At 41.2% G+C, this 27,169-nt stretch overlaps 1 protein-coding gene across 6 annotated transcripts in view; it reads right to left on the reverse strand.

The window, feature by feature from the left end:
• The window catches only part of AK8 (adenylate kinase 8), a 79,767-nt gene that overhangs the window by 886 nt on the left and 51,712 nt on the right, over positions 1–27,169 (reverse strand). For all 6 annotated transcript variants that reach the window (XM_075439663.1, XM_075439664.1, XM_075439665.1 and 3 more), the window contains one exon: positions 2,290–2,370. In XM_075439663.1, the coding sequence (XP_075295778.1) occupies positions 2,290–2,370 (81 nt within the window). The remainder of the gene's footprint in view (positions 1–2,289; positions 2,371–27,169) is intronic.

The raw sequence follows: 27,169 nt of genomic DNA on the forward strand, positions 1-27,169 counted from the left end.
TTCAGAAGCATTTCCAGATCAGTTCCAAATCCAGTCCCAAGGTAACACGTTTTACTTGTAATCTTTGATTCCTATATTGAAAAAAGCATCTAAAAAAGCCTAACCTTAAACCTTAGCACCCGTTACAAATCTTTGCTGCAGTTTACTGTTCATGCTGATGCTGGACATTAGTCGGGGAAAAACTGCCAAACCTGGAGTGCTTTCTCTGCATCGAATCAGTGAGCCCAAACACAGCCCTGCGTCCAGGCATTGCTGAAGGACCTGTAACTTTAACGTGTTTAAGGCACTCAGACACTGGGGGCTTTCCTGGCAAGATTCAAAAGCGCAGCAACAGGGCTGTGATCCCCAGTGCTAAATTTTGGAAGTCTTTGCTGTTAGCAGGCACGTGGCCGAGTGCCTCCAGCAAGCGGCAGCAGGGCAGTGGAAGCACAGCCCTTGCTTGACAGAGTCTCCATGTCACCATGCTGGAGCCTGGCAGACAGGTACGCCTCCTCTTGCTAAGCCACTGCAAGTAGGGTTAACACTGTTACTGCAAAAGATCGCTGGAAGAAGTTAAGGAGACACAAATATTCTACCTCGATCTCTGTTTCTGGGTGGATATGAGGTAGAATACAATTGCTAACATCTTTTTACAGTAGCTGAAGATAAAAAGAGGTTAATTCACTCTGAGGTAGGTTTTGGTTATTTCTGATTTCCCAAATGTCAGAATTTGGCTCCCCTGAATTCACGGTTGTACATTCACTCCGCTGGTCAGCAGGCTTCAGCAAGACAGAGGATTTCATCAGCAGAGCCCTCTAGCAGTGCCGCAGTCCAGCTTAGGCTGCCCAGCCAGCTGACACCAAAAAGAAATCTGACAATGTTTTGGCATTGCCAAAGGCTCCCAACAATCACTAGAAGCTCTTTTGCAAACATGTACTTAAATTTCCTGCCATGGTTGTTCTACTTCTGAGTAAATGTCTCCTGTGCCCTAACACAAAACCGGTTTATCCCTCTTCCCGTACAGCCAGATTTCCTGAAACTCTTGGAATAGATGCAAAGCGAGGAGAGCAGCAGTGTCTCTGCGTCTCTGCGCAGACCTGCATCACAGCTCCAGCTGGTACAAGGCCGTGGACACAGCGTTCATTCCGCATCAGAACTACTTAGATCACAGCTGAAGGCCACCCTCCTCACTGCACTGGAGCCAGCAGTGCAGGTTTAACATAATGCCGAGGATTAGACACAGCATCTAAAACATTTCACAATGAATTTGGAAGGAATAAAACCCGGAGTTTGGAAGAAGGAAGCGCGTTAACTGGAGCAGATACTGAACAGGATAATCCTAATGATAAGAAATGCAAAGACGTGTGAATGATTTCCTTCGTACTGTTCATTTCTTCTGAACAACAACATCACTTATTACTAAAACAAAGAGAACAGTTATAGCAAATCGCTGCTGCTGTCACAAGTCAATGTTGCACCTCGAGTGAGATGTCTGAGTAATCGCATGTCACCCTGGGACAAATCCAGTATTTATGGCTTAATCTTTCAGGGTTCAGTATTTGCCTTTGATTCAATAGGATGCATTTGACTACAAGATAAGTAAAATAGTGGTTTAAAATTTAAGTGTGGGGAATCATAAAATCAGAGCACAAGTGAAATTGCAAATCCACACCATTTCCAGCTGGAATTTAGGAAGATATTTCATAGTTACTTGTTCCCCGAAAAACAAGGGTGGAGAAGACAGTGAAGCTGAAGGTCACTGGTGAAACAAGGTGATGCGACTGCCAGTGAGACGAACTGCCACATGTGAGAACCCAACCTTCCAGTAACTCAGTGACTCGAACGAGTTTGGTCTACTGAGCAGGAAATATATGAATATCTCAGGGCAGACAGGAGCTGGAGGACGTAAAATGCAGCAAGTTTCCCATTTTCCCTGGCTGGGAAGCCTTCAAAATTCCCATGGGAATGTCTGAAAACCATCTGCATTTAGGCTAGGTTTCAGACATCTTCCCTCAGCATTATTTTACCAACCAGTTTAGTTACCATTAAAATGTTAGACCTGAGCTACTTGCTGCTGTAGATTTCAGGCTCCCAGATTTTAAAATGTCCTATTCTGGGAACAGGGCCTTGCTGCCGCTGGTAGCTGCGTTGGTACTTGGGTAGTTATGAAAGTTTTAACTTTTCTTTTAAGGAGTCCCTAAGCAAGAGTACAATATTCCTGAATTTTCTTAGATTTCTATGAAGTCTGCCTGGTGCTTTCATCTTCCTGGCAGTCTTGAAAAATGTTAAATATCAGACATGAGTGCTAACCTTTCCCCAGTGATGGGATCAATCCTCCGTTGAGACAGTCGTTCCATGATGGATTCACAGGGAAGATTAAAGAAAAATACCCTATGGAGAACATAACAATAAAGTGCATTAACATCCTGAGAACATCACTTGTGACCTTCGGAGTATGAGTTAATCCTTACCCAAACGAGTGGCACACACCAATGTGGATGTGACAGTACCACTGGAAACCGCCCCATCAGAAAATATTAGCATTCGCACAGGACCTCGCTTCTCTGGTTCTTCTCCTCACATCTGCTCTAGTCTCCAAGCTGATCAAGGCAGCAGCTCTCTGACGCACCGCGTGTGTGCTGCTGCATGCACTGACAGGGCTGAACGGACAATCCGGTGTGGGCACCAGTGACTGAATTACAGCTGGAGCCTGTCTCAGGGGCTGGCACAGCTCGCTCACAGTCCAGCAGTTACCTCTGAACTTCCTCTGGATCCAGCTTCTCAGCCCAACTAGCAAATACAATCACAGCGACATTCTGCAAAAGGTAAATAATTGGTACTGTTCCTGTCAAGGACAGAAAGCGAGCTTGTCTGCCAGCCTTATGCATTCTTCCCTAATAACAGCACTGCACAACTCTGCCCGTGAAAGGGATGTTCCTCTCGCTGTTTCAGTCCACTTCCACTTCTTTTGCCTTTGCCTCCCCACACAGCCCCACAGTGTGAGTCCTCCTGCCTCCCGCTCCCGTCCTGCATCCTTAAAAGCAGAATGCGTAATAAGACTTAATACGTGCTGCATTATGATGCTGACAATTCCCCGTCCCTTCTGTTAGCATTGACCGGCAGAGAACAGCACCAGGGCACGGAAGGCAGCTCGGTACGACATAACCCACTCGACCATCAGCCTTGCTGTTGAGACTGCTAAAGAGGATACGTTTATGCTTGATTTTAAGATCAAAATCTACCATTCCCATTGAGTCTGAACAAGACATGGTTGCTCAGCATCTTAAAAAGTCAGACCCTCAGTGTCAGCGGTGCGGGTTCCACACTATGCACAGCTTTTCACCAGAGGATGGAGTGGGACTCTCCAACTCATTTCGTACAGGTTACGCAAAAGCCCTGGTCTGAATCAAGGATGCAGAACCAGAAAACAATACACACTACTGTTGATCCCAGTCACATTACACCGCTGCGTATAACTGTTGTGCCCATCTCACTTTGACTCCTCCTTGGCATTTTGGTTCATTATAAAGGTCCTGTTAATTTTATATTCTAGTTCAAAAGCTCTTCAGCAGAAAATTCTTGACAAATTGCTGAGAATGAGCAGACGTGAGTCCCCCATCTCCCAGCTACTGGAGACTAAAGCAGATCTGGACAAAGATCACATTCAATGATTAATTCAGAACAAAATAAAAAATAAGGCTTCCTTTGAAAACTTATGAAAATAAACTTTTACCAACTGAGCATGGCCTGAAGGCTGTGAATACATCTTTCTTTATAATACACCTTCTCCTGCTGCTGCCTTCAAGGCCAGGCTTCCTCTTTTTGTTTTTGTCTGCCTCTCACAAAAGATACTGTGTGCTTTAGACATTCACCAAAGGAACATTTTACACTGACTGGGTGGGATCAGACCAGATGAAAGGCTGAGCTTTACCTTGGCATGCACATAGCAGATTACTAGAATCCTTTGTAGGATTTAAAGTTATGAAAATCATCTCTCTCTTCAAATGTTTACAGATAATGACTTCTATTCACACTGTGGTAACAAAATAACAGCCAGGAATAAAACATTCAAGATCTCGGAGATTCCAAAGACAGGGAAAGAACAACAGTTTCAACACTCTTTTATCCCTTACACTCTTAACATTTTGTTTTTCTTTGTTTCTGTTGCCCAACAATGGCACAAAAACGTGATTGTCAGAACAGGTAACGTCTGATGGTATGTCTCAAGATGAATATTCTAGTAGAGAGGAACAACATTTATACAGTCATGATAATTGATACGGCTTCCTATTATATTCTGAAATAAACAAAACCACGAAAGGATTATAACCTGGCATATCAAGAAAGCTTGTCGTAATTCATAGTTACTAACTCAAAAAGTATTATGGTATTTGAAACAGAAGTGCCTAAAAAACTCCACTTAAAGAGCTGCCAACAAAACGAACTCTGAAAGCCTTGTCTGAGATTCCCTTCTTTTTTATACAAGCTGCTTCTTATTATCCAGTCTGGTGTCACCATTAAAGAAGAGTGTAGGGGGAAGATGTGGGAGAGTATAGACATCCCTGCTAATATGGATTTTTTTTCCCACATGTGCACTGTATAATGGCACACAGAGAATATACTACACAACAGCAGTACTAATCCAGCGGTCCTTCCAGGGGAAGGCAGGATGCCTTACCCTGCCATACCATACATCTCCTATAGATAAGAGAAAACATCACTCCCCTGGGCTGTCAGTATTAAATTGTTCAGAAGCAGGGAAAAAAGATGAAGGGGAAAAACACTGACAGAACTACAGTCTAGACTTAAAATACTTCCAATTAGAAAGCTTTATTATCATTTTGAAGGGGACACATTGTCTATTATGCAGACCCAGGAGGCTTACTCACATGAGTAAAGCCTATTTACATGTATGCACTCTCTGTGAAGTGTTAGCCTTGGGTCTATGACACATCTCCTTCAGCTCCTCAGCGTGTTTCTGAGCAGCGTTTCACGCGTGTCCCTCTCTCAGGCTGCTAGGACTCTGACCATGTAACAAACGTGACCCTCCAGCTGTCCAGGTGAAGTTTGTTGTATTTCTCTTGGAAATCCTCATCAGCACAACCCTGATCCAGCATTTACAGCAGTAACTGGAACAACTCCCTACAAGTACTGGATTCGTCTCCAGGAAGAGCTTGGCCCATTTCACAAACCAAGTGTAATTTTTTTCACATAAATGCATCCTCCGTAGAGCCTGCTTTAGGAATCATCCAGGCTTTGTATGTTGTAATGTGTCACAACTTCTATCAAGGGGAAATATGAAACAGATGTCATCAGAATGGGTAGACAGGGAGGCGAGGAAACACAGCCTCATATCAAAGTATACTACATTATGCTGCTAGATTAGCATCTAGCGCAGCTTCTCTTTCAGAGTTGGCAAGCTGTTAGTTCAGCTCTGCAACAGGTGAATGATGTCGATCAGGAGCAAGGCGAGGTGTGCGCTGGGGAGGGCTGGCCAGGGATGCACCAAGAAACCCCACTCCTGCACCACGGGCTCAGCACCTGTCTAGTGGCAACCAAGAATCATTGGCTTCCAGTTACAAACTGGTGCTCTATGGGGTACAACTTGGTGGAGCCTCTCAGTCCAGGTCTCTGAGGACAAATGACCCCCTAACTACTACAAAGCAGCAACATTGCTGCCAGATGCAGGACGGAAGGCAAGGGATGCGTAAGCAAAGCTCTGTCGTCTCTCCTTTGTTCTCTTCCTGAGGAGAGGGATGTGAGAGAAGGTCTGGTCGCGTCAGCTAGCTTTCACAGATAATAAAATCGTGAACACAAATGTTAAAAGGAAAAAAAAAAAAACTTGAGTGAGAATCCTCCGTCTTCCTCACTGTATTTGACATCACTTATCCAATCTATTCCAGCTTTCAGATACATTAGAGAGATTAAATTCCAACAAATTAATAATGTTGATGACACTTTCACTGTATACCTAGTCAAATGAGAACTAGTCGCCTTTGGATGACAATGAAATATATAAGGCCTCTAACAGCTGGAATATAATGCTTTCTTCCTACCAGCCATCTGGCATTCCAAAAGGGGATTCCAATCGCTCCTGGCTTCTGGCTATTCAGACAGCATGGTCTAAGATCCTAGAGATCACCAGTACATTCTGATGGCTCCCTTCACAGATAGAGAGGGGAGAACATAGAAGTACGGGTGGTAGAAGTTTTATTTCATGGCTGATCATGAGACAGCATTTTTGGAAAAATGTGTCACAACCACACAATAAGTAAAGAAAGGTTTTTTGACCTGCACAACAGGATTCATCTAATCCTGAACTGCATTTGTTCTAGATGGCAACCAAGCTAGTTAATCCAGGTTCTTAACAATTGAGAGTGCTCTGAGTTGTCCTCAGGAAAAATTTTTTGGTGGTGGTTTTCCCGTTTTGTGGATATGATGTCACAGACTTAAAGTACCTATAATGGAAAAGTTACGAGTATTGCCATGAGACAAGCAAGCACTGTGTGCCTGAGTCCTGGTATTCCTGAGCTAGAGATTAAGCCATGCTCCTCCCGGCCTCTGAGAGTCACCTTCCAGGATGGCTCCACCGCCCTGCCAGCTGCCTTTGCATCTCAAGAGAAGTAAAGTTCTGCCTGTGAGCCACAGCCTTCCACCGGTTTTGGTCCTGTAATTTAAACATGCCTGTTTTAGGAGGCTGACCTAGATGGATCCAGATGTTGGCTGTTCTAGACTTGAACTATTTACTTATGTCAGATTCTCATCCTTGGCATTTCCCATTGCCTGGAGTTGCTTTGGATTGACATTGCTGGAGGGGAACCCAAAGCCAAGCCCTTTTTGTAAAATTATTGTCTGTGAAATTTGACCTATACCAATAAATCTAATTGAATTCATACCTTGTTTTCATTTAAGGATGAAAAGACAACGCAACATGATATCCAAGACAGAATCCTTACTCCCTAGCTGGCTTTTAAAAACAGAGACTACTGACTTGCTTGTGGCTATACCAGGGACAGATCAAGCCTTACAATAAAGTTAGGATGCTGGAACCAAAAAAATAATACATCACCAAGCACCACTGGGCCACTTTTAATGTAGCATTTGAACTTTTGAGTTGAAACTGCAACTTTAAAAATAGCAAGCAATTAATCTTTCCCTGATTTTCTTGACTCTTATATATCTTCTACTCGTAGGCTGGTACCAGCTGCCATATTCCCATTCTTCACGCTCTGCACTCTGCAAAAAAAAGAGGCCCCTGCTGGCCAATTCTTGTTTAAAATTGTGCATAATTGATAGTGGCAAATCTACCCCAGCTGTGTCTAAAACCTCTCCAGGGGCAAGAAAAACACTCACTGTGACTGTCATTAACTACTAAATTAGCAAGTGCTCCTGGCAGTTTACAACGTACCACATCAGTCTGCTATAAAAAAAAAGAATGTGAAGATCAGATGCTTGTGTGATCTCAAAGTTACAGCAAACTTTGATGGCAGAACTTTGACAGAACCCCAGCTAAGTCAGAGCAAAAGAGAACAGGAAAGAGAGAGCAAGAGAAGGAGAGAGGAAGGAGAGGAAGGCACACAAAATTAGCCTCTTTTCTAGGCAGACAAACAGAAAATGTCAAATTCAAGGCTAGAAAATGGAGCCTTTCATAAGGCACAGTACATCTTACTCAATATGGAGATATCAATACAGTGTTATCTGATGCTATGGCACAATTCCCCACAGAAAATAACTCTCCTGGAGGACCTAGTTCTGGCAATGCAATGGCAACAATTTTTGTAATTGAGATATAAAGCTGAACAGGAGCTGAGGCTGTTGAAGTGTACGGATGCAGTAGCTCTCTAAAAGGCTACCACAGGTAAAGTCCTTATGTGATCACTGGCACAAATGCGAGCTCCTCCCTTTGGTTCATAAACCAGAGCCAAAGCAGGCGGAGAAGGAAAGAACACAGTTCTTGCAAAAGGATGGAAAAGCCTTGGGGGGCATTATGGACTGAACTGACAGAGAGACAAGTATCGTCTCTAGCAACTGTCCTGAATTCGACTAGACTGTAAGACCCATTGCTAAAATTGACCGTGTTTTTTGAATTAAAAGTTTCCAAAAATACACATAACTGCACAGACTTCTGGACCATACAGGGACTACAAGCCAGACAGGAGTGCAATGGCAGGCTTGGCCAAGATACAAGAAAAATCTGGATTGCAAAATGTCTCTTTCTTCGGTAGCATCACTGAATTATCACAGTAATACAGCAAATCAAGTTAGTGGTTCAAGCTGACGGGTATGAGGAAGTTCAGGTTTGAATCCAAGCGACTAATCCCAGCTAAAACCAAGGTCATCTTGTCTCCATTGACTTTCCAGCCAGAGAGACTTGACTTGGATCAATCAGTTCCCCTAAAGAATGCTCCCATTCCTGTACTATAAAGACACCTTGAAACTGAAACTTTGGCTAAGCTTCTTCTCAAGAAGTAGGGACCCACCCACAGGATCCTGAACACATTATATTTCCATACCTACATTCTGCATTCCCAAACCCCCTTTTAAAAATTAAACTGGTTACATAGGTCCCATCTACCTTTTCCCTAGTCTCGTTCAGGATTTTCCCCATGCAGCTATAAGCCAGGCATTTTGCCCATGGGTAACCAGACTACAAAGGGTCTTCTGAGGCTGCACTACTGACTGGACATGGATCTTAGTTTACTTCCTACCCTAAATACTGCTTCTGTATGTCTCTGCAATGGATGAAACGATCCTTATCTCTTATTTATGGAAGGAGTTGTTGGGAGGTCTTATTCACTGATGTCTTTCAAATTCTGGTATGTCTTCTGATGAAAGATGCTTGATTCTGTTTTGGGAAGTAATTTCACCCTCTAGGTTTTGACCATAAGGGAAGATACATTGCATAAACACTAAAACACAGGTTAATCGGCACAAGTGTTTTGCTCATTAAGCTCCTATAATGATTCATCTGATGACAAGCTATTTCCAGACACTGGATCTTTCTTTTCAAACGGACACATTTCTGTCGAATAACTACAAAAGGCAGCTATGTGAGGCACTATTCCCAGGACATGGCTTCTGGCCAGGGGAGCAAGATGAACAACCTCCTTCGTAGCTGCAGATGTTCCTTCCCTTCAGCAGTAGTGCAGAGTAATGACTCCGTTAGATGTTTTCCACCCACCAGTTAGATGTGCTCAGCCTCCAGCAGCCCTGACAGCTGAGGTAGCAGGGTGCCTCCCGCATCCCATCCCACCAGCCCGGTGTCTCCGCAGCATCTCAGTGGGTGCCACAGCAGCTTACGCAGGGCGAAGAGGCACAGCTCTGCTGGGAAGCAGTGTCTGCCTGTTTCACAGAACAATGGGCTGGATCTCGAGCTGGGATAACATGAAGTAGCTCCACTGGCATCATGCAGATTTACACCAGTGAAGAACCCCAGGCCTCTTGGCAGAGAGAGCCACTCCACGCCACAGCGGTCTGAAGAGCTGCGGGCTGTGTAAATGTTACATAAGCACAGCGAAAGGCACACGTATACACAGCAAATGTTTTCATACTAGGGGCTTTAATGCATTTTTAAAGCTTCTTTTGAGAAGGCAATATTAACTCTTTCCATATGCAATAAGTGGCTTGGATGCATTAGTACCTCCATTCAAAACTGCTTTACATTCCTCCCCTCATTTTTATTCTTTGCCTCCTTCTTACTCTCAGCTGTTATTCTAGCATCTTTGCATTCCCCCCTGGAGTTCATTCCGGCGGTGCTTTATGAATCACAGAATAAGATGGCAGCCAGTGCTGCTTTAGAGTAATGTGGCTGGCACGATTTCCACGATCCGCAAGGTTAATCAAACTCCATCTCAGCTAATCGAAAGCCTCTGCAGCCCCAGAGGCCCGAGGTCAGGAACCTGAACCCGCTTCCCCAAATGCAGTCATGTTTCCTTAGATGCTTCCAATCCTCTCCTGCAATAATTAGATTCTGCAAAGCAAATCTTGAGTGGAGCAAGAAGTCCAGGGTCAAGCACTAGCAAACTCATATCAGAACTGATGCCTTTGCTATCTGGCTGCAGCATTTCTCTAGTACCTCCTGCTTCTAACAAGAAAACCTACACTTTTTTTCCTTATTAAATAACTGGAATCAAATTTATAGGAAACGATAGTTAGTCTTAAGTGTTCCCATAAAATGCTACAGTAAACTCCCCCTGCCCCCATCATTTAAACACTAACTTTTGTTGTTGGTAGGATATTTGGTATATAAAATAAAATAAAGAACCGACACCAAAACAGTGTATGATCTGGGGGCAAGAGGAGGGAATAAAAGAATGGATTATAATGTGTCATTTTATATATGTGTCAAAGGAAACCAATTTCATAATAGGGAATAAAAATTCCCTGTTTAAATCCTGTCAAATAAATCCTCAAATGTAATAGGGTTCACTTCTGGGGAAAAGAAAACTAAATCTGATTAAATATTAATGTGGCGTAGTATTAATTAAGAGAGAAAAAAGTCCATCAAGAGAACCCCAATATGTTTACTGTGTCCCCAGGAAGCTGGAAAATTTCACAATCAAGTGTGTAAATGTTCTAAAAAAGGGTCCTGAATATTTTATGAATATTTGTCATAAAACAGAAATAATAACCACTGTGCAGAGCTATTAGAATTAATATTTATGCTGCCCGCCATGAAATATTCATGGGGACAGAGAAAGGGGGGCCCGTAAGACAAGAATTAATTTACATTGGGCTTGGTTTACCCGCTGGCTTGATGTTTAAAGACGGGTTGACAAGCCTCCATATGAATCCGTCAGTCACTTGCAGCAGTAGGTGGGGTGAAGGCAGGGGGAGGCGGGGGGAAACGGGTCCAAGCTGCTGACAGCTCACAGATTGAGTTTCTGACAGCCCTTAAAAAAACCTAAACGGCCCCCCACCTTTTTTTCCTTCTTCCATTGCCCAAGGCGCTCTGTACTGCCACCGTTCATCCGATCTCCCCTTCCATCTGCTGAAATTAAGGAATTAATGAGCGCTATACACTTTACAGCGGGCCCCAGGAATGTTTACTGGTGATTAAATTATAATGCAGCCAAGCTGTATAATTCATGAACCAATTAAAGGAAGTGTTAGTTGATTTGATGGGATGAGGACGTACAAAAAGCATTTAACTAATAGGGAACCGTAGGCTGCCGGTCGCTTTGGCTTTCTCGGATTACGCGGCTAATTGCTCTGCTTTATAGGGCTGTCACAGATAGCCATACATATTTCATTGTTCTCAAATACTTCAATTGTTTACTTTCGTGTTGCTGCTGTAATATGTAGAAGCCCAGCCAAACTTCAGTGTAGTTAAAGCACTACTCTGCAAAAGCAGGTTGCTTCAGGAGGAGGGAGGAGTGAGCGGGGCAGAAGGAGAAGGCTGGCTGACAAAGGAGTAACTTAAAGCCTCAGAGTTAAATGTCACTCAGCAATTACATGATTAAAAGGTGCAACATATGATAGTCTTTTGTTTTACAACTTTTGGGACACTAATATTCTATGCTGACTTCACCACAGAGAAAATATTGGTACACTAAACTGCATTTTTTTTTTAATACTGAGGAGCAAGAAAAGAAAGTAGACAGGGAAGTACGTTTAAAAAAATCCAGCAGGGAGGAGCTAGATTGCTGTGGTTATCAAGAGTAATACATTGTGTTTTAGCTTACACGGTTCGATATCCTAAAATACTTGAGCAATGAAGGAGGTTGATTTCCCATCTGGGAGAATGCTCAGCATCTAATTCAGAGAGCTGCTGAGTCGTGCTAGCTAGTCATACCAACAACTTCCGTTTATTACACAAGCAATAGGGGAATTTACCTTTTCTGCTGTTTTACAAAGCACTCCCCCCAGCTGACAGGCCACAGGATTTGATGAAACAGATTCTCTTGATTTGAAGAGGCCTATCAGTCAAGTTACTCCTGTCTTCAGTCAAAAACAGGCACGTTCTTCCAGCAACGAAATCCCCAGCCCATATACAGAAGTACAGCTATTGCTGAAGATATCAGGTACTATCAGATAAATATCACAAACACATGCACTAACTTGTGGTTACACTGTGAAATCTACTGAATAAAGAACAAGATGGGTAAATATGCTATTTTTGTAGCTCAGTGATGAAGACTGCAAACTTCTGTGCATCCCCAGTCAGATATATTGTCACCCACCTGAAGAACACTGTGGTAAATCTTGACCTCCTGTCTAACAGAGCTTTACATTTCCAGGTGTTGTACAAACACCAACTAAATGACTTTCAGGATATCCTATTGTGTAGAGCTCATAACCTGGTTCACCCCCTTCCTCGCACCCGTTCCCTCTAGGACTCGGCTTTGGGAAGCAGGCCCTGCGGAGTGCCCTCACTGATACCATGGTACATGCCTGTCCTCCTCCAAGTGCTTCACCCTAAAGCACAGAGCATGAAACTCCCTCTCCAGATCTGCCCAATGCAGAGAAACAAGAGGGTGTGCTGCTCTGCCAGAAGCAAAGCTCTGCACAGAAGCACACCAGTTTTAGGAAAGGTTTCGTTAGGTAGAAGCAGCCAACAGCTGGTGCTCAGGATAACGCTTCAAAACGTTCCAGTGTCACTTTGACACTCCAGTTATGAATCATCTCCCAGCCAAGCACCACAACACTAAACTAAGAAAATCCACCTCTGCTGTCCTGTTGGAAGTGTTCTGTTTCATATAAAGAACTACATCAAGCCAGAAAAGCAGAGTACCTTTGCAGTCCAATGCAGGTGTTCACCAGGTAGGCAAGAAACTTGCATTCAGTGAATACTTCCTTTATTCTAAAAAGTAGAGCGAGCCTAAGAAGCCCCAGAAGGAAGGAGCTGAAAGTCCCATTTCCCAGGACAGCACTCAGATTAGCAGGCTAGGGGTTGACCAGGTGGAGAAACAGGTGGGGAAAAAAAATCTTGGGATACTAAAGAAAAAAGATTTCTCACATAGCTTGACCCTGATGTTAAAAACGTAGTTGCCAAAAGAAGAATTATTTTAAATAATTTCCTTTATTCAGAACTGCTATATTGTTAGTTTGTCCCTAGCTTCTGGGTTAAGTAATGCAAAACTTTGGATTAAGACATTAGTTTTAATAGATAGCCTCCAAAATAAAGGGATAATGACACCAGTTACACAGCAGGAAAACTTGTCATTAACCCACTGTGTATCTGAGTAAAATGGAAATTGGATTGCCTGTACTAGAAAATAGAAAGGTTAAATTGTCTGGGAGATAAAGTTGATCCTAAACTCACCTAAGTGGACAGCGCCTAGGATCTGAAATCTGACCAGCCAGATAATCATCTGGACCGTTATACACACAGTTGAAAGCCAACACGTGATCTTGGTAGGATTTGAATTATACCATTGTTGGATTAAACATATCTGCAACTTGGTAAAACACATTAAATACATTTATGACACTTAGCACCTGGGATAACAACAAAGCGCGTGTGCTCGCGTAGCCAAACCAAACAACCTCATGCAGTGGTCCGAGAAACAGCAAGCTGCATCAGCGTGGGCCTTACAGGGGGAACAAGCAGAGGTGAGACACAGGCCCAGCAACCACTTTCTGCCAGTGATTGCTAATGGGAAACGTCAGAACTTGGCAATGTCAAGAAACCGGAGACACTGCAGCAAATATTTCCTTTGTTGTTTTTGAAGTGCCCTGGATACAATCAATCATACCGAAAAAACCTCCTGCATTTTGGTTCAATGTGGAAAGGGCTATTTGCATTTCAATATGCTCAACTTATCCTGCCAATAAAAACATGGAATCATGAAGAAGAGATCAGGCCACTGGAGTGAAAAACAAGAGATGACATTCTGCAGACCTTTCAGATAAAGCAGCTCCTTGCTTGTAACGTTTCTGTTGACGTCCCAATATTTCTGAATGATTGGGTTTTCAAATGAGATCAGTCAGCATGCAAATGAGGAAACAGGATCAAGACATCTCCCATATCTGATTGGAGAGAGAAATTATCAAAAGACCCTTTTTTCATATCAAATTTCCATCACAAAAGGTCAAACTTTCAACTCCCATTACTTTTGCTAACTGCATTTCACTGTGCCTGCCAGCTCATTGCTGCTGCTGTTTTCAGAGGAGAAAAGAGGAGTAACAAATGATTACATCTTCTCCCACATCTGTCATACACGATGGACAAACATTTTATAATCTTATTCTATTTTTCTCTACGGCCCTCAAAATTCTTGCAGCCAAAACATCACTTCTAACCTAATTAGCTATTCCTAGGTTGTGTTTATTTTTCTCACCGATTCTCATTTTCTAGCCTACAGACTGACAAAAGCACCAGCTGTGTTGCCAGAATGTTTTGTTCTACAATTTGGCCATTTAAAATACTTTTTGATGTGTGCTTTCCTAAAATATATTTCCTTGTGGTGTCTGGATTGACTGACACCTAAATACTCAGGTAATGGATGTTCCAGAAAAACAAGAGACAGAGAGAGGGTCATTTCCCCTGAACCTCACATAGTTGTATTCTCCTTTGCAGACCATCCTTGATAACAAACCCTGCCTGGCCTTCTGTAGATTTTGATCCATTCCTCTAGGGAACAGATCATGGCCTGAGACTCCAAAGCTTCACCCTGACTGCCCAAAACACTCAGTTCAAGCATATTCAGAGGACTTGCACCCTTGTGTCCAAACGGAGGAGTAGCTCAGCACCTCTAGGTCTCACCCACTGCTTTTCTAGGCTTAAAGCTGAATTTCGGAGCAGCAGAGATAACAAGGGGGGTAAGCAAAAGAAGATGAAGACATTAGTAAAAAGTGCAGGACTCAATGTATTTGTTGCTACTGGTCCCATAAAAATTCTCTCTCAACATTACTATCATTGCATCATATATAACCCATCAGATTAGTATCTAGAGATTTCTACTCTTCTGATTTTCTCTGTTCTTCTTATTACTCAACAACTAAATGTTTCACAAAGCCATTTCCTACAGAAATATTTATGTTCCCAAATGTTTATTGGCCCCTCTATCATGATCAAGCTTTTATGAGCACTCTATACAGAACTCTGAATTAAATACATAATTCCTGATCTATCAGATCTTGGCTTAATGCTGCGTTTGTCTACTTTACACAGCAAGGCACTGTGGCAAACTACAGAGCACCTTACAGAAAAACTAATTTATACAGTAGAGATATTTCTGTCCAACACTGACTATGTGGGTTAGTGATTACAGAAAGCTAATGAGGACCAGGAGGATGTAGGGCTTAAATTCCAGCAAAGGCACTTGTTCATTGTGTTAAATTTCCTGAACAATCATTTTAGGTAATTTCTGCACAACTATGGACATTAGGCTCGGTACCATCATGTGCTGGATGGAGGTGGAAGAAGCTCCTCGTAAATGTTACACAAACGCTTCTCCCTCACTTGCTCCACATCACACAGGTGTGCACAGCTACACAGAGTAAGTTGCCCTCCATCGGTGGTAACGGATTGGAGTCTCTTCTTACTGGCAGCGGCAAGTCTTAACCAGTAAACAGAGCAGACTGTTAGCTGGCTCCAGGAGCTATTCTCTCAAATGACTTCCTCATCTTTGATTTTTCATTTTTCTTCTCCTTTTGACCAAAGGTGCCTGTGGTGATTTGTGAATGTCTGTACATATCTAGTAAAGTCAAACTTTCGCCTCTTTACCACACCGGACAAAGGCAACGTTCTCAGCTCCTTTGCATCCAACAAATGCCGGTCGCAGAATGCAGGGAGACTTTGTGCATGGAAGTTCTCCAGCAGCAAAATAACAGTGATTGTACTTTAAATATAGGTCTCTACTCTTTACAAATTTATAACTATTGAAACACTAATCATCAGGTCACCTAAATGGATAAAAAGTCATTCTCTGAAAGGTTAAAGTTTGTAGTGTTCTCTTTTGTCCTGGGACAAGTCTCATCAAAGCTTGTTCCAGAATGAACTGGGGAGGATCTCAGTCACTAGGTAAGGTCTGGAGTTCACATGATTTAATAATGGGCTCTTCAGTGTAGCTGAAACAATCTAAAAAGATCTGCTGACTGCAAGCTATATTTGACATTCAGAACTGAGGTGTGGGTTTCTAACGACTAGTAACTGCATAGCAAGTTACTCAGTCTTGGACTGATTGCACAGGCAACTTTTAAACAGAGTTATTTTTTTCATCTAAAAGATACTATACTTCAAACAAGACTCGCTCTGCATCTGTTGTGAATTACAATGTGTTTGGAATTAACCAGACAGAACCTGACATCTAACAAAAAAGAAAAAGACAGATTTTTGTTCTTAGAACTGTTTTAAATAAAAAGGTTCTTGTTCCTTAAAAGGCCCAACAACTTTGCATAACTGTTTGTACCTAGAAAGAAATTGAAGGTAAGGGCACTCACCTTCACTCGCAGTTTGTACGTACCAGGAAAAATGCGAAAAGCTGAATGTTTACAGTTATTTTCTCCCTAGTACAACATAGAATCCTGCCTAACATCATAATGAAAAAAACCCTTTTACAAAATTGAATCTTCCAGTTCTTCCAAGGGCAAAACTCCCAGATTATATAATAATCAAGGATTTTCAAAATACACTGTTCATACAACCACACAAACTCACTGCCACAGCCCTACTTCATGCACCATGTAAGAATTAGGCATATTTAGAAATATCAGACATTTGCAGCACATTTTTGCAAGGGCAGGGAGGAACCCAGAACAGATTTTTGTGTAGGCTTCCAGTAAAGAGCTTACACTGCCATTACCATAAATCACTCCAGAATATCAGCAGCGATATAGCATTTTTCATTAAAAGAATACTGCAGCTTCTTTCAGAAGGACGGCCGCTTGCCATTTCTTTTAGGTAATCAGATAGCCGTTAATTAATAAACCTGTCAGGTGAATCGTCCTGCTCCGGTCATCATTATCCATTCTGTAACAGAATCCTGCTATCATCACTCCTATCCACCTCATAGCTTCCAGCTCAATTAACTTAATGCTATGCAAATGAGAGGCTCTCCTCATCATTAGCTTATAGCCCACAAATGTTAATAACATAATTGGGCCTTCAACAGGGTAATTAGACACGATTCCTTCCATTAGTCTTACAAGGCTAATTATTGTTGATAGGAGAGAGGGGATGAGTCCCAGTGCTGCATGCAAAGAGGGGCATCTGGTTAAAGCAAATATAGACAAACCATCCACAAGGTAAAACAACAGTTGAGATCTATAGCAGGGTCAGATAGGGCTGGGGGGAAGGCAGACAGCATGTTGAGAAACTTTGGAACCACTGGAGCAATTCTCTACAAGGCAGGAACTAAAGCCAAACATTCAGCCTGAATATGGAGATCTCTACGCTCAGCAGTAAAACAACAAGATGCTTAATAAATCAGAGGAAGCTACTCCCAAGTTTTTGCAGATGGGACAATTTGGAAGCTGTACTGATCAAACTTCCTATGTTTGCAATGCAAATACACAGCTAAAGAAGGACATAGAAGAGACTTGAAGCAATTAATCTGTCCCTAGCTCTCCCTTGTCATTATTAGGAACTCTTCCTATATACTTGGCCTGAAAATCAGCTTAAATTGTGGTCACAAAAGTAGCAGCATTTACGAGAAGGTTAAGTGAAACAACTATTTTTTAACCTACTGCATCTTGATCTTTGGTCGGTTATATCCAAAGATCATACTGTCCTCTGGATCATTCACTCAGTGCATACCAGTGGGATACTAATCAGCATTCATATCCGAACAATATTAGACTACATTCTCTTTTTTTATAAATAATTTTTATCATGCGCAAAGCATGACAGTGGTCTTACTGAGCCCAGATATACAGCACATGTTAGAAAAGGCTAACATTTAAAAGTCTCTGCAGGATGGATAAATGCCTTATCAAAATCCATTTCAAGCCTTACAAAGGACAGAGTTCTGTAATACAGAATTTTGTAAACATAATGTATTTAGGGACAGAAAATATGATCCTTACACAGCACAAAACCACCGGGTCACCACTTCCACCTGAGCCAAAGGAAGCCAATTTAAGCGACGGTGATGAATACATTTACGTGGCTGCAGGTGATCCAGGCCAATAGAATTAGATCTGGTGCATCTGCCAGACATCAGGGATCATTCCTACACCTCTCCTGAAGAATAAGCTATGGCAGTATTCAGCTCTGCTCTCTTCAATTGCCCTGCACTTGCTAAATTTACTTACTAGAAAATTCTGAGCAAATATCTTGTTCCAAGGCAAACAGCAGTAAATCCACTGATGTTTTAATGAAGATTACACTTTCTAATCCTCATGGTAATGACAAACTAGTCTCCATTCAATATGCAATATTACTTGACAGTTTTAATCACCCAAGCCGTATTATATTTGCTACAGACTGATGCACTTGTCTTCCCAGACCTTCAGCTTGGAGAGTCTAAGCAGAGGAAGCAAAATGTCTGTTCTGCTGTTCTGCCTGTGGTTTTCAGTATGGGCCAATTTTGTCAGCCACACTAGCTCCGAGTAACGGCTTACTCTGGGATTAGTCTCAGATCCAAAGAGACTTCTAAACCAGAGCACAGCTGCACAATCTTGCCCTAAGTTTTTACTCCAGAATTCCTGAATTCTAGTAATCATGGAGTTCAAAGGTAATGTACATTTGTAAATGTAGTTGCTCTAAAAGTACTGCCCCTGTGCTCTCAATTTCAGACAGCAAAGGCAGTAACAGATTTTCATAAACTCAGTTTTAACCTGTACAGATATGAGTGACCTTTCTACATTTACTCAGAATAATATTCAGCCAACTTTTGCTACCACACTGCTGAAGTAAATGGTAAGAGATCAATACAATGTGAGATGCTTGACAACACTGGACAGCCCTCCTTTTCCTATCATGCTTTCTCAGACATGAAGTGTCTCCATCCAGAGTTCTCACAAATGCAAAACTCTCAGCAGTTTTCTAAACATGTGTTCTCTTACCCAATGCAAATTAAAATGCTGCCACATCATTATATTTGAAGTTTTCCTTCCTCAGTTGTTTTTCAAGAGTTCTTCCGGTTCCAGTCCAATCTTGAAACCAGAAACAAAAAGCTAAATCCTACAAAATCAGACTTGCATGTATACAGTTCTTAAATGTATGTGAACTACTGAATTAAGGTAAAATTTTTGAAAATGACTGCTCTAGTCCATGAAGAACCATTCAGAATTGACAAAGCACATCATATTTTACCCTGCTGACATCAATCAGTGTTACATTCCACAAAATGCACTGATAGTGCACGACTGCATGCGGCTACATCTTGTCCTGCATACCAGCCTTAGCAAGCTTGTTAATTAAAAGTGATTCTATATCAACCAGCCTCAGAGCAGAGCTGCAGGATGGCCCCTCAGGTTCAGGGCTACAGCACACGAACAGCATTTGAATACTGCTGGATCCCAACCCAGAGAGTCAGGCATGGAGAGCAATATGAACAGAGCACAAAGTGGGAGACACAATGGAACCCGCATCTGTGAGTTCAGTGAGCTCTCAGGAATGCTCTTCGGTTTTTAGTTGCACATTTTGGTCACCAAAGCAAAGAGGATTCAGAGGGGAAAAGCACAGGTTAGATGACTACTATTTAAATGGTAACACTTTCATTTCCCTTAACTGTTTCATTTCATTCCTTAAACGAAAGTTGTGTCTCAGGTGAATGCCTTGAATAACCTTTGTTGATTTGTAGAGATTAGTACCATGAAGTTGCCATTGTGAACTAGGATTTTAATACCCTGGCTCTTCTTTCAGGCAGTTCTCAAATCTCCTCTCAGAACAACATATTTTCCCCTGACAAGATGGAAACATGCAAGTTCCCCATACTAACCACAGGACACCTTTAATCTCAGCTTCCTGAGTAATATGCAAAAGGTTTTCAATGCAAATATGTGACAACTTGGTTAGCTGGTTCAGTAAAAATCTTCTGTTTCTTCCAGGAACTAGAGACAATCTCAAATAATAATACCCCACAGTAAATAGCTTTTGTCTGTAGGGATGCAAGCCAGTCCTTAGCCCTGAAGTGACTGAGAGCATGTAAGGACACAGGACTCTCGTGTAGCCAACAAAATCAGGCCTTCTTGGATCTTGACTCTTTCCAAAATGTCGCCTGATTTAGCTAGCTCCTTCCAAACTGCAGAGCCGAGTATTCAAACAGAAGGTTGCCTGTAATGTTGAATCTGACACCATTTAAAGTTCTTGGACTCTTCCAAGATTCAAATACTATCCCATGTCACCTTGTTCAAATTGCTGCTGCCACACAGGCATCTAATTTTGGCAGCCAAAGGAAGAGCTAGGAGCTCTACCTTGCAAATGTGGATACTTGATGGCACTTTGTGAAGAAGCACTGAAAGCATTAACATTAAGCCCAGTGCTTTCACCGTTTCACTGTATCTCTGTTCCCATGTGGAGAAAGCAGAGACATTGCTGGTTAGGTTTGCCTTCACTAAACCTTGCTACCATTGCCAAAGACATGAAAAGTAGATCAAACTCTACTACTTTTAGAGTTTTCTGTCTTTCTCTCTAGTTAGGTTTTGAGTTCAGAAAGGTAACCTTGATACCAGTCGCATCTTCTGGGAAAAATGATTTCAACATAAGGGCAATCAGGATAGAAAGTCTTCAAGTTTCCTAATGTGTCCTCATTTGCGAGAGGTAGCTACTGCAGAAAAATATCCCTCCTTTCAGCAGCAAATACAATGAAAGTATTATGCATCTGGTTTTGGGTTCTTAAAAAATAAAAATATTGACTTAGAAGTAGAGGCTTTTCTTCTCCCTCTTCCTGGAGACTTTGGAAGCTTGCTGAGATCAGAGATCTCCTTAATTCCTGTATCCAGGATTTCGCTAAACAAACCAGCCATCAAAAGGAAATTGTACGAGGTAACTTCTAAAAATAATACCTGCCTCTCACAACTGAAGCCAAATATACCTCCTATTCTTGTTGGAGCAGAATAAGAAACAAGAAGTGATGCTTGTGACAGCAAATGCAGCATCCTACAGAAATCCCATAGAAGGATTTTAAGACTGCATTTGATGTTTTGCTATTGTTGGCTCAAGATGCACATTAATCCCTTTCTCCAGGATAGAAAGGCTCTTATGGTACCAATATAGGTCAGGCAGAATGTGCAGCAGAAGTGACATAATCTTTTTATTGTAATCATCCAATTTTCTATCGGATTATTTAATAGCAATAGCTTCTATTTGGATTAGTGTTATGAGGGAGGAGAGAGCACAATCTACTAAGGACGAGAGGGAGAACGGAGAATAAGGATTCTCCACCAATGGCCAAACCTCAGATATCTGCTTAAGGAGCTGCTTCCGTCAGATTACTGTAGGGCAAAAGACGGCGTGTGCAGCTTTTGGCACTACATGTGGAGAATTAGGGGTGTCTATCAAGTAGCCCGTGGGTGTGACTGCTTGATAGAACCTTCACGCCAGAGCAATGTATACCTTCTTATGCACAGCTGTTACACACAAGGTAGTGGGAGTGTTCCTGATGTATTTTGTCCATTATGGAGTGCCCAGCGATGCCTCTTGCAATAGAGGCAGATCAGGAAACAAAGGTAAATGACAGTTAAAATATTGTGAATGAACAGGGTAAGTCTCAAAACAGTTGCATCAAGAGATAACACGACGACTGAATTATTGTAGCTTGGAAAAGGCTACAGGGGTAGCAACTGTGGATTAAACAGATCCCACTCACTCAGTGAAGCAGACGAGTCATTCACCAGTCCAGACGAGAGGAAGATTTGATAACTGTGCTCAGTAAGCACAATGTGTAATGGATTTTGGTTGGGAAATAAACTTATAATTCTTATCAGTTGGCCAGGGTGTTCTGCTCCCTCAGAGCATGACTATGTGTGCACTTACTGTATAGTCAGCATAGCTAAGAGGGTGAGTGCCTCCACTGGGGTGGGGAAGACAAATAAGAATTCATCACCTAAAATACATTTTCCAAAATACATTGCTATTTCATAAGCATACCATTGACCTCAAGAAGATCCTGCCCCTTTAGCTCCCACTGTCTTGCCCCTTAGTTTTTACTGAGCCAGTCAGTCTGACTTCGAACACGTGAAGGAGGAGGAAGCAACTAGCTGAGATGGGAGAACTGATGTGCAAAGTGATAATAAAAAGGAGACCAATTAGCATTAGTGAAGACAACAGTCAATAAACCAGCAATCATAAAATGGCTCTGGTAAGAGCGAGCTGCTTTCTAATCAGAAGAGACAAAAACCAAGAATGATTGAAGCAGAGAATTGGTCGGCCTATTATTTTTACTACTTTCTTTATAAATTAAGCCAAATCCTACACAGGTCACTTGGACTTTTCCTACTGTTTCTCTTTCTCCCTGGTGCAGGCAAATTTTATCTTACTGATCTAGTACCTTGATTACCACATCATTTTTCTTTTTTTTTTTTCCCCTGAAAATAAGGAGAAAATAAGAAGATATAATTATAACATTTCTTCTTTGTTACTCATCAGATTTTTGTATGCCATCAATTAAAAACACATCTACTATAAATACGCAATATCCATCATTTAAATTAGGCCAAAGTTTTAAAAATGCCCTGTAAGATTTTTCCATGTCAGAATAATTCAATCACTATTATGTTTCCTTGATGCAACTATTTTGGGACTTAGCTTGTTCCTTGATAGGATTTTAATTAAGTCATTTACATTTAATTTCCAAATATGTAGCTGTTAGAGAAGGCAGCATGGAAATGAAAAGACAAAATAAACCTGAAGACAGCCAATCTTTAACAAAAAGATTTCTGATATAAAAATGAATCTGAGGAATACATATTCAGTGATAAATATTCCAGTCCATGTCTGGTAAACTCTCAGATAATGGCAGCATGGTAGGGTCACTGGGGTTCTATTAGCTCAATTAATGAGGAGTAAGATAAGGCTAACATCTAGCTCTTCAAACGGCTAAAAAATAGAGCTGATAGTAATGGAGTTATTAACCTTCGCCAGCCATTGAATTTTGCTGCTGATTCAAACTCCATTTCCTAGTTCAGGCCTCCATTAATAGGCTGTTTATTATCCCTAATCCACATTGGGATCAGCTGCAGAAATATGAAAGCCCCATGTAAAGACCAAATAGTAAAAAAACCCGAAAAAACACCTTTTTTTCTTCCATTCTGATTTTTCCCTTTTCAACATATTCATAGATTCTACCTTAGAAATCAGGAACTTCATTATCCTAAACTGTTTGAATACAGGTTCTTAGCAGTGTGACGAAAAGGAAGCTTTAAATATATTATGTAAAAAGATGACATAATCGGGGTACACCCACATCGTTTTGAAGACCAAATAAAACACTGCTGGAAAACTTGCACTGGAGAAGCTAGTGCTGTTTATTGTCTCTACTGGGAAAGAAAAAAAAAATAATATTGGAAAAATGGGTATTTGAAATATATATGTATTGTTAGGTCAATCCTCAAGCTCATCCCCCCCTCGCCCAGCTTTGTCTGTCCACCTGTTGTATTGTTTGTAGATACTACTGTTATACAATTAATCAATACTGAAATGCAAAATAATTGATCCTGGATTCAGATCAGATGGAAAAAAACCAAAGGAAATGATGGAACAGAGCAACTGGGAATCCCAGGATGCACTTAGCAGCAGAGCCCTTCGGCACAGACGGAAGGGCTTGCTTTCTCAGCTTGAGAACTCCAACCCCAGCCTGGCTACAAGTTTAACTACAGAGATCTTGAGTTAGAGGGTCTTTAGGCTCCTGGCTGAGTTTGTACACAGCTGAGATTTGTGACACTTTGTGATTTTCCAGTGTCTTTTCAATGAAAGACACATGGTATAGTTACCACAGTTTACACACACAAGACATTCTTCCAAAATCTATGACAACATCATCTAGTAGAATATCAGCAATTAAGAATAATGTAGTTAAGATCAAAATAAAAAAATGTTTATGGCAATATATGTACATCTAGTACACAGTGCTACCCTCAAAACTGAATGCAGTTCTGGTTGTCCCAGCTTAGAAAAGAAACAGAGTAATTAGTGAAGGTAGAGAACAGGGCAATAGGGAGATCAGAGGAGTGAAATTACTTTTGGGAAAGGAAAGGACAACCAGACCCAAGGTTCTTTGCCTGGGAAACTGATGACTGAACAGGCGTATACAAGAGGCTTATAAAATCAGGAGTGTTAGGAAAGCATGACAGGGAACTCTTATAACTGTGTTTCAATAGAAGAAAGGAACCTGGAAAAAAACACTGAATATTTTCATATGACACCCAGTGAAAATGTAAAACTCCTTTCCATACGATTTGGTGGAGGCCAGAAGTACAGTGCGTTGAAAAAGAGACTATAAAGTCAAGGAAAATGGGCTATTAGACAGTTGTCCAGATGACCCTCTGGCTCAGGGAAGCCTTAAACTGCTGATTGCCTTAAGCTGGCCTGGAACCAGCAGACAGCTGGTCATGAACCAACTGAAGCTAATGACAAGAAATACAGAACAGATGACACTGTTGCTGCTGAATCTTATTTTAACTGTAAGTTTAGGAGAGAGCAGAAGGGGATAAGAAAGATTTTGCTAGATATTCAATACAGTTTTCTGTATATTAGACCTATCCATGACTATACTATATATTCCCTATTGTTGCTCAAGCATTAACAATAAAAAAAAGCTAAAATAGCTATTTACACTCATTTAGATAAGGAACTGAATTCAGTCCTTTGCATTAGTAGTTCTGAGCTTCAGATGCCAACCTGTAATTGTATTTGGAGTCCCACTTACCGTAGACACTAAGTGGTTAATGGTGTTCTTTTACTAGATAGCTGAGAGACCACTAATAGATTCAGCTTCTTATTTGCCCTAAAGGCTGCCACAGTTCAATACGATTAGGATCCTGTCCACTTAAGCAGTAACTGCTTCACAGGGAGGAACATAGAAAGCAATACATGTCTTCTCTGACTACAGAAAGAGCAGTTCTGTGGTAGACAGGTTTTGTCTGATATAGCCAGGTTTTCTGTACCAGCCTGTAAGCAAACCTTTGCTTTACCACCAATTCTAATTTAAAGAAAACCCTGTACCTCGCTTTTTCAGTGGAAAATGAATTATTTTCCTTTTCATTCCAGGGCAGTTCTTTGGATGCAGTGGCTGATGCTGTATGAGGTTTTTTTATTATTACATTTTAACAAACTTTATAGCCCATTTTGTTTGTTTTCAAATAACTTTATTTTCCTTCTTTTCTACCATCAATTACTAGGTTTGTTTTTCTTTCCACAAGATGGAGGAGTCAGGAGACTGATCCTGCTCAATGCTGTGTAATTTAGTATTATGTGTACTAGCTTTATGAGGTAGGAGTCAGATAAAACATAGTATTTGAACACTAACCATTTATTAGCTCTAAGGAATAGATTTATGACTTGACAAGCAGACAATAACTCTGTGTTCTGATCAGCCAAAGAGGTCTACTTTGAGTTCAAAACACAGAGTAACATACTCTTTCACAAATAATTTTGTTTACTGATGTGACTAGATTTTAATAATAAACTTGATATATATGTAAATTTATTTTAATCTAATTTCATCAACAGAGCCCTCCTAAAAATGAGGCTTTGTAGATTGTTCTGTGTCTGATTTATAGATTTCTGCATCCTATTCCCAGATTGATTTCAAGGCTATAATTCTATCAGGTTTTTCTCCTGATGTCAGAAACACCACCTCTGCAGATAGTGTTTTATAACTAGCATCACAACTGAAACTGAATTACTGCCCTGCTATCCTATGCTGCAATATGTCCTTTTGTTTATAATCACCCTCTCTCCCTTATATACCTACTACTTCAGTTTCATGGAAAACATCAGCTCCAAAATCAATCAGGTAGCACAATGTCTATTTTCGTCCCTAACTTCAACCCCCATATAAAATAGTAGAGGCCATATTCTTAGCTCAGATATAAATGTGCACAGCTCTTTAAAGAAAAAGGAAGCTGAGAAAATGGATCAGTGCCAAATTTCCACACGTACAATTTTCTAATGAGTTGTTCTTCCTCACTTGATAAAGTCTCGATCCTATAAAGGAGCACATGGCACACATTTGAGTGTTCACTCAGGTACTCAGATACACATTTAGGGACTCAGGACCCACTTTCTAAATGCACATAAAGAATAACCCACGGAAAACGTTATTTAACTGAATCTAGCACAAGTTTCGTGACTCTTTCTTCCTTTTTTAATGGAATGGATTCCTGTTTAAGGTGTATTTTGTCTTACTTTTAATAAACAAAGCTACTGCTGCTTTCACATACTTTCATTTTGAAACCCGCATAGCATGACTGCTAGCTCCCTCCCTTTTCACTCCCCTTTTTCTCTCTCCAACTCCGTCTTACCCTTTTGCACCTTTCCACTGTACCCTGTATGGGGTGGGGGGGATTGAGGGCAGCCACACAGAAGATACAGGAAGAGTAACTTTGCCAACTTCACGCTTATGTGGGTAATACACCTTTTCCACTACTAGTTTTTAGATAAGAATAAGCTTCCTGGAAGCATAAAGACAACAAATTTCCAACATATTTGGAGTGGCCACTGTGTCAGCCAGTAGCATGGACTGAACCAGGAACCCCTGGAGGGGAATGGAATAGCCTCTCCGCTTTGACGAGTACACCAGTATTTCAAATCCTCACCACCCTTAGACCAGCTGTAAAGAGTAACTCCATTTTATTTGCCTGGCAGTCATAACAGTTCTCTTTTGATGCTCATTTCTCTCATATTACATTTCTGAACACTTCATTATAGCTCAAATAAAATATAATTCTCATGTTGTTTTTAATTATTTCACAAAACCCAAAAGTCTCATAATGAGCTCCTTGCAATACTAATATATTTCCATGATATTATGCCAATGCCAAAGAAAGAAGATGTAGATCCCCCTCCTCCCGCTGCAAATAAAATACACCTTCTGATATAATCCAAACGTTAATCCATTTCTTATGGTTTGCCTTTAGAGGCAACTCAAATAAATAACCAGAAGAACAAACCTCTTCTCTCTCCCACAGTTTGGCCATCTGGAGGATTTGTAAGGCCAGTGCTCTATTTCCTACTCTCCAGGAGCAAGACCCCTTTCTAGCTATGGAAGGAATAAATAAACAAGATGCAGCCTATACAATGTCAATAAAGACCTGTATTTTTCCGTAAACAAATTTTTCATATATGTAGTGCCTTGATTGC

Source organism: Opisthocomus hoazin, chromosome 19, assembly GCF_030867145.1.
Source record: "Opisthocomus hoazin isolate bOpiHoa1 chromosome 19, bOpiHoa1.hap1, whole genome shotgun sequence".
In the NCBI taxonomy this organism is placed as follows: domain Eukaryota; kingdom Metazoa; phylum Chordata; class Aves; order Opisthocomiformes; family Opisthocomidae; genus Opisthocomus; species Opisthocomus hoazin.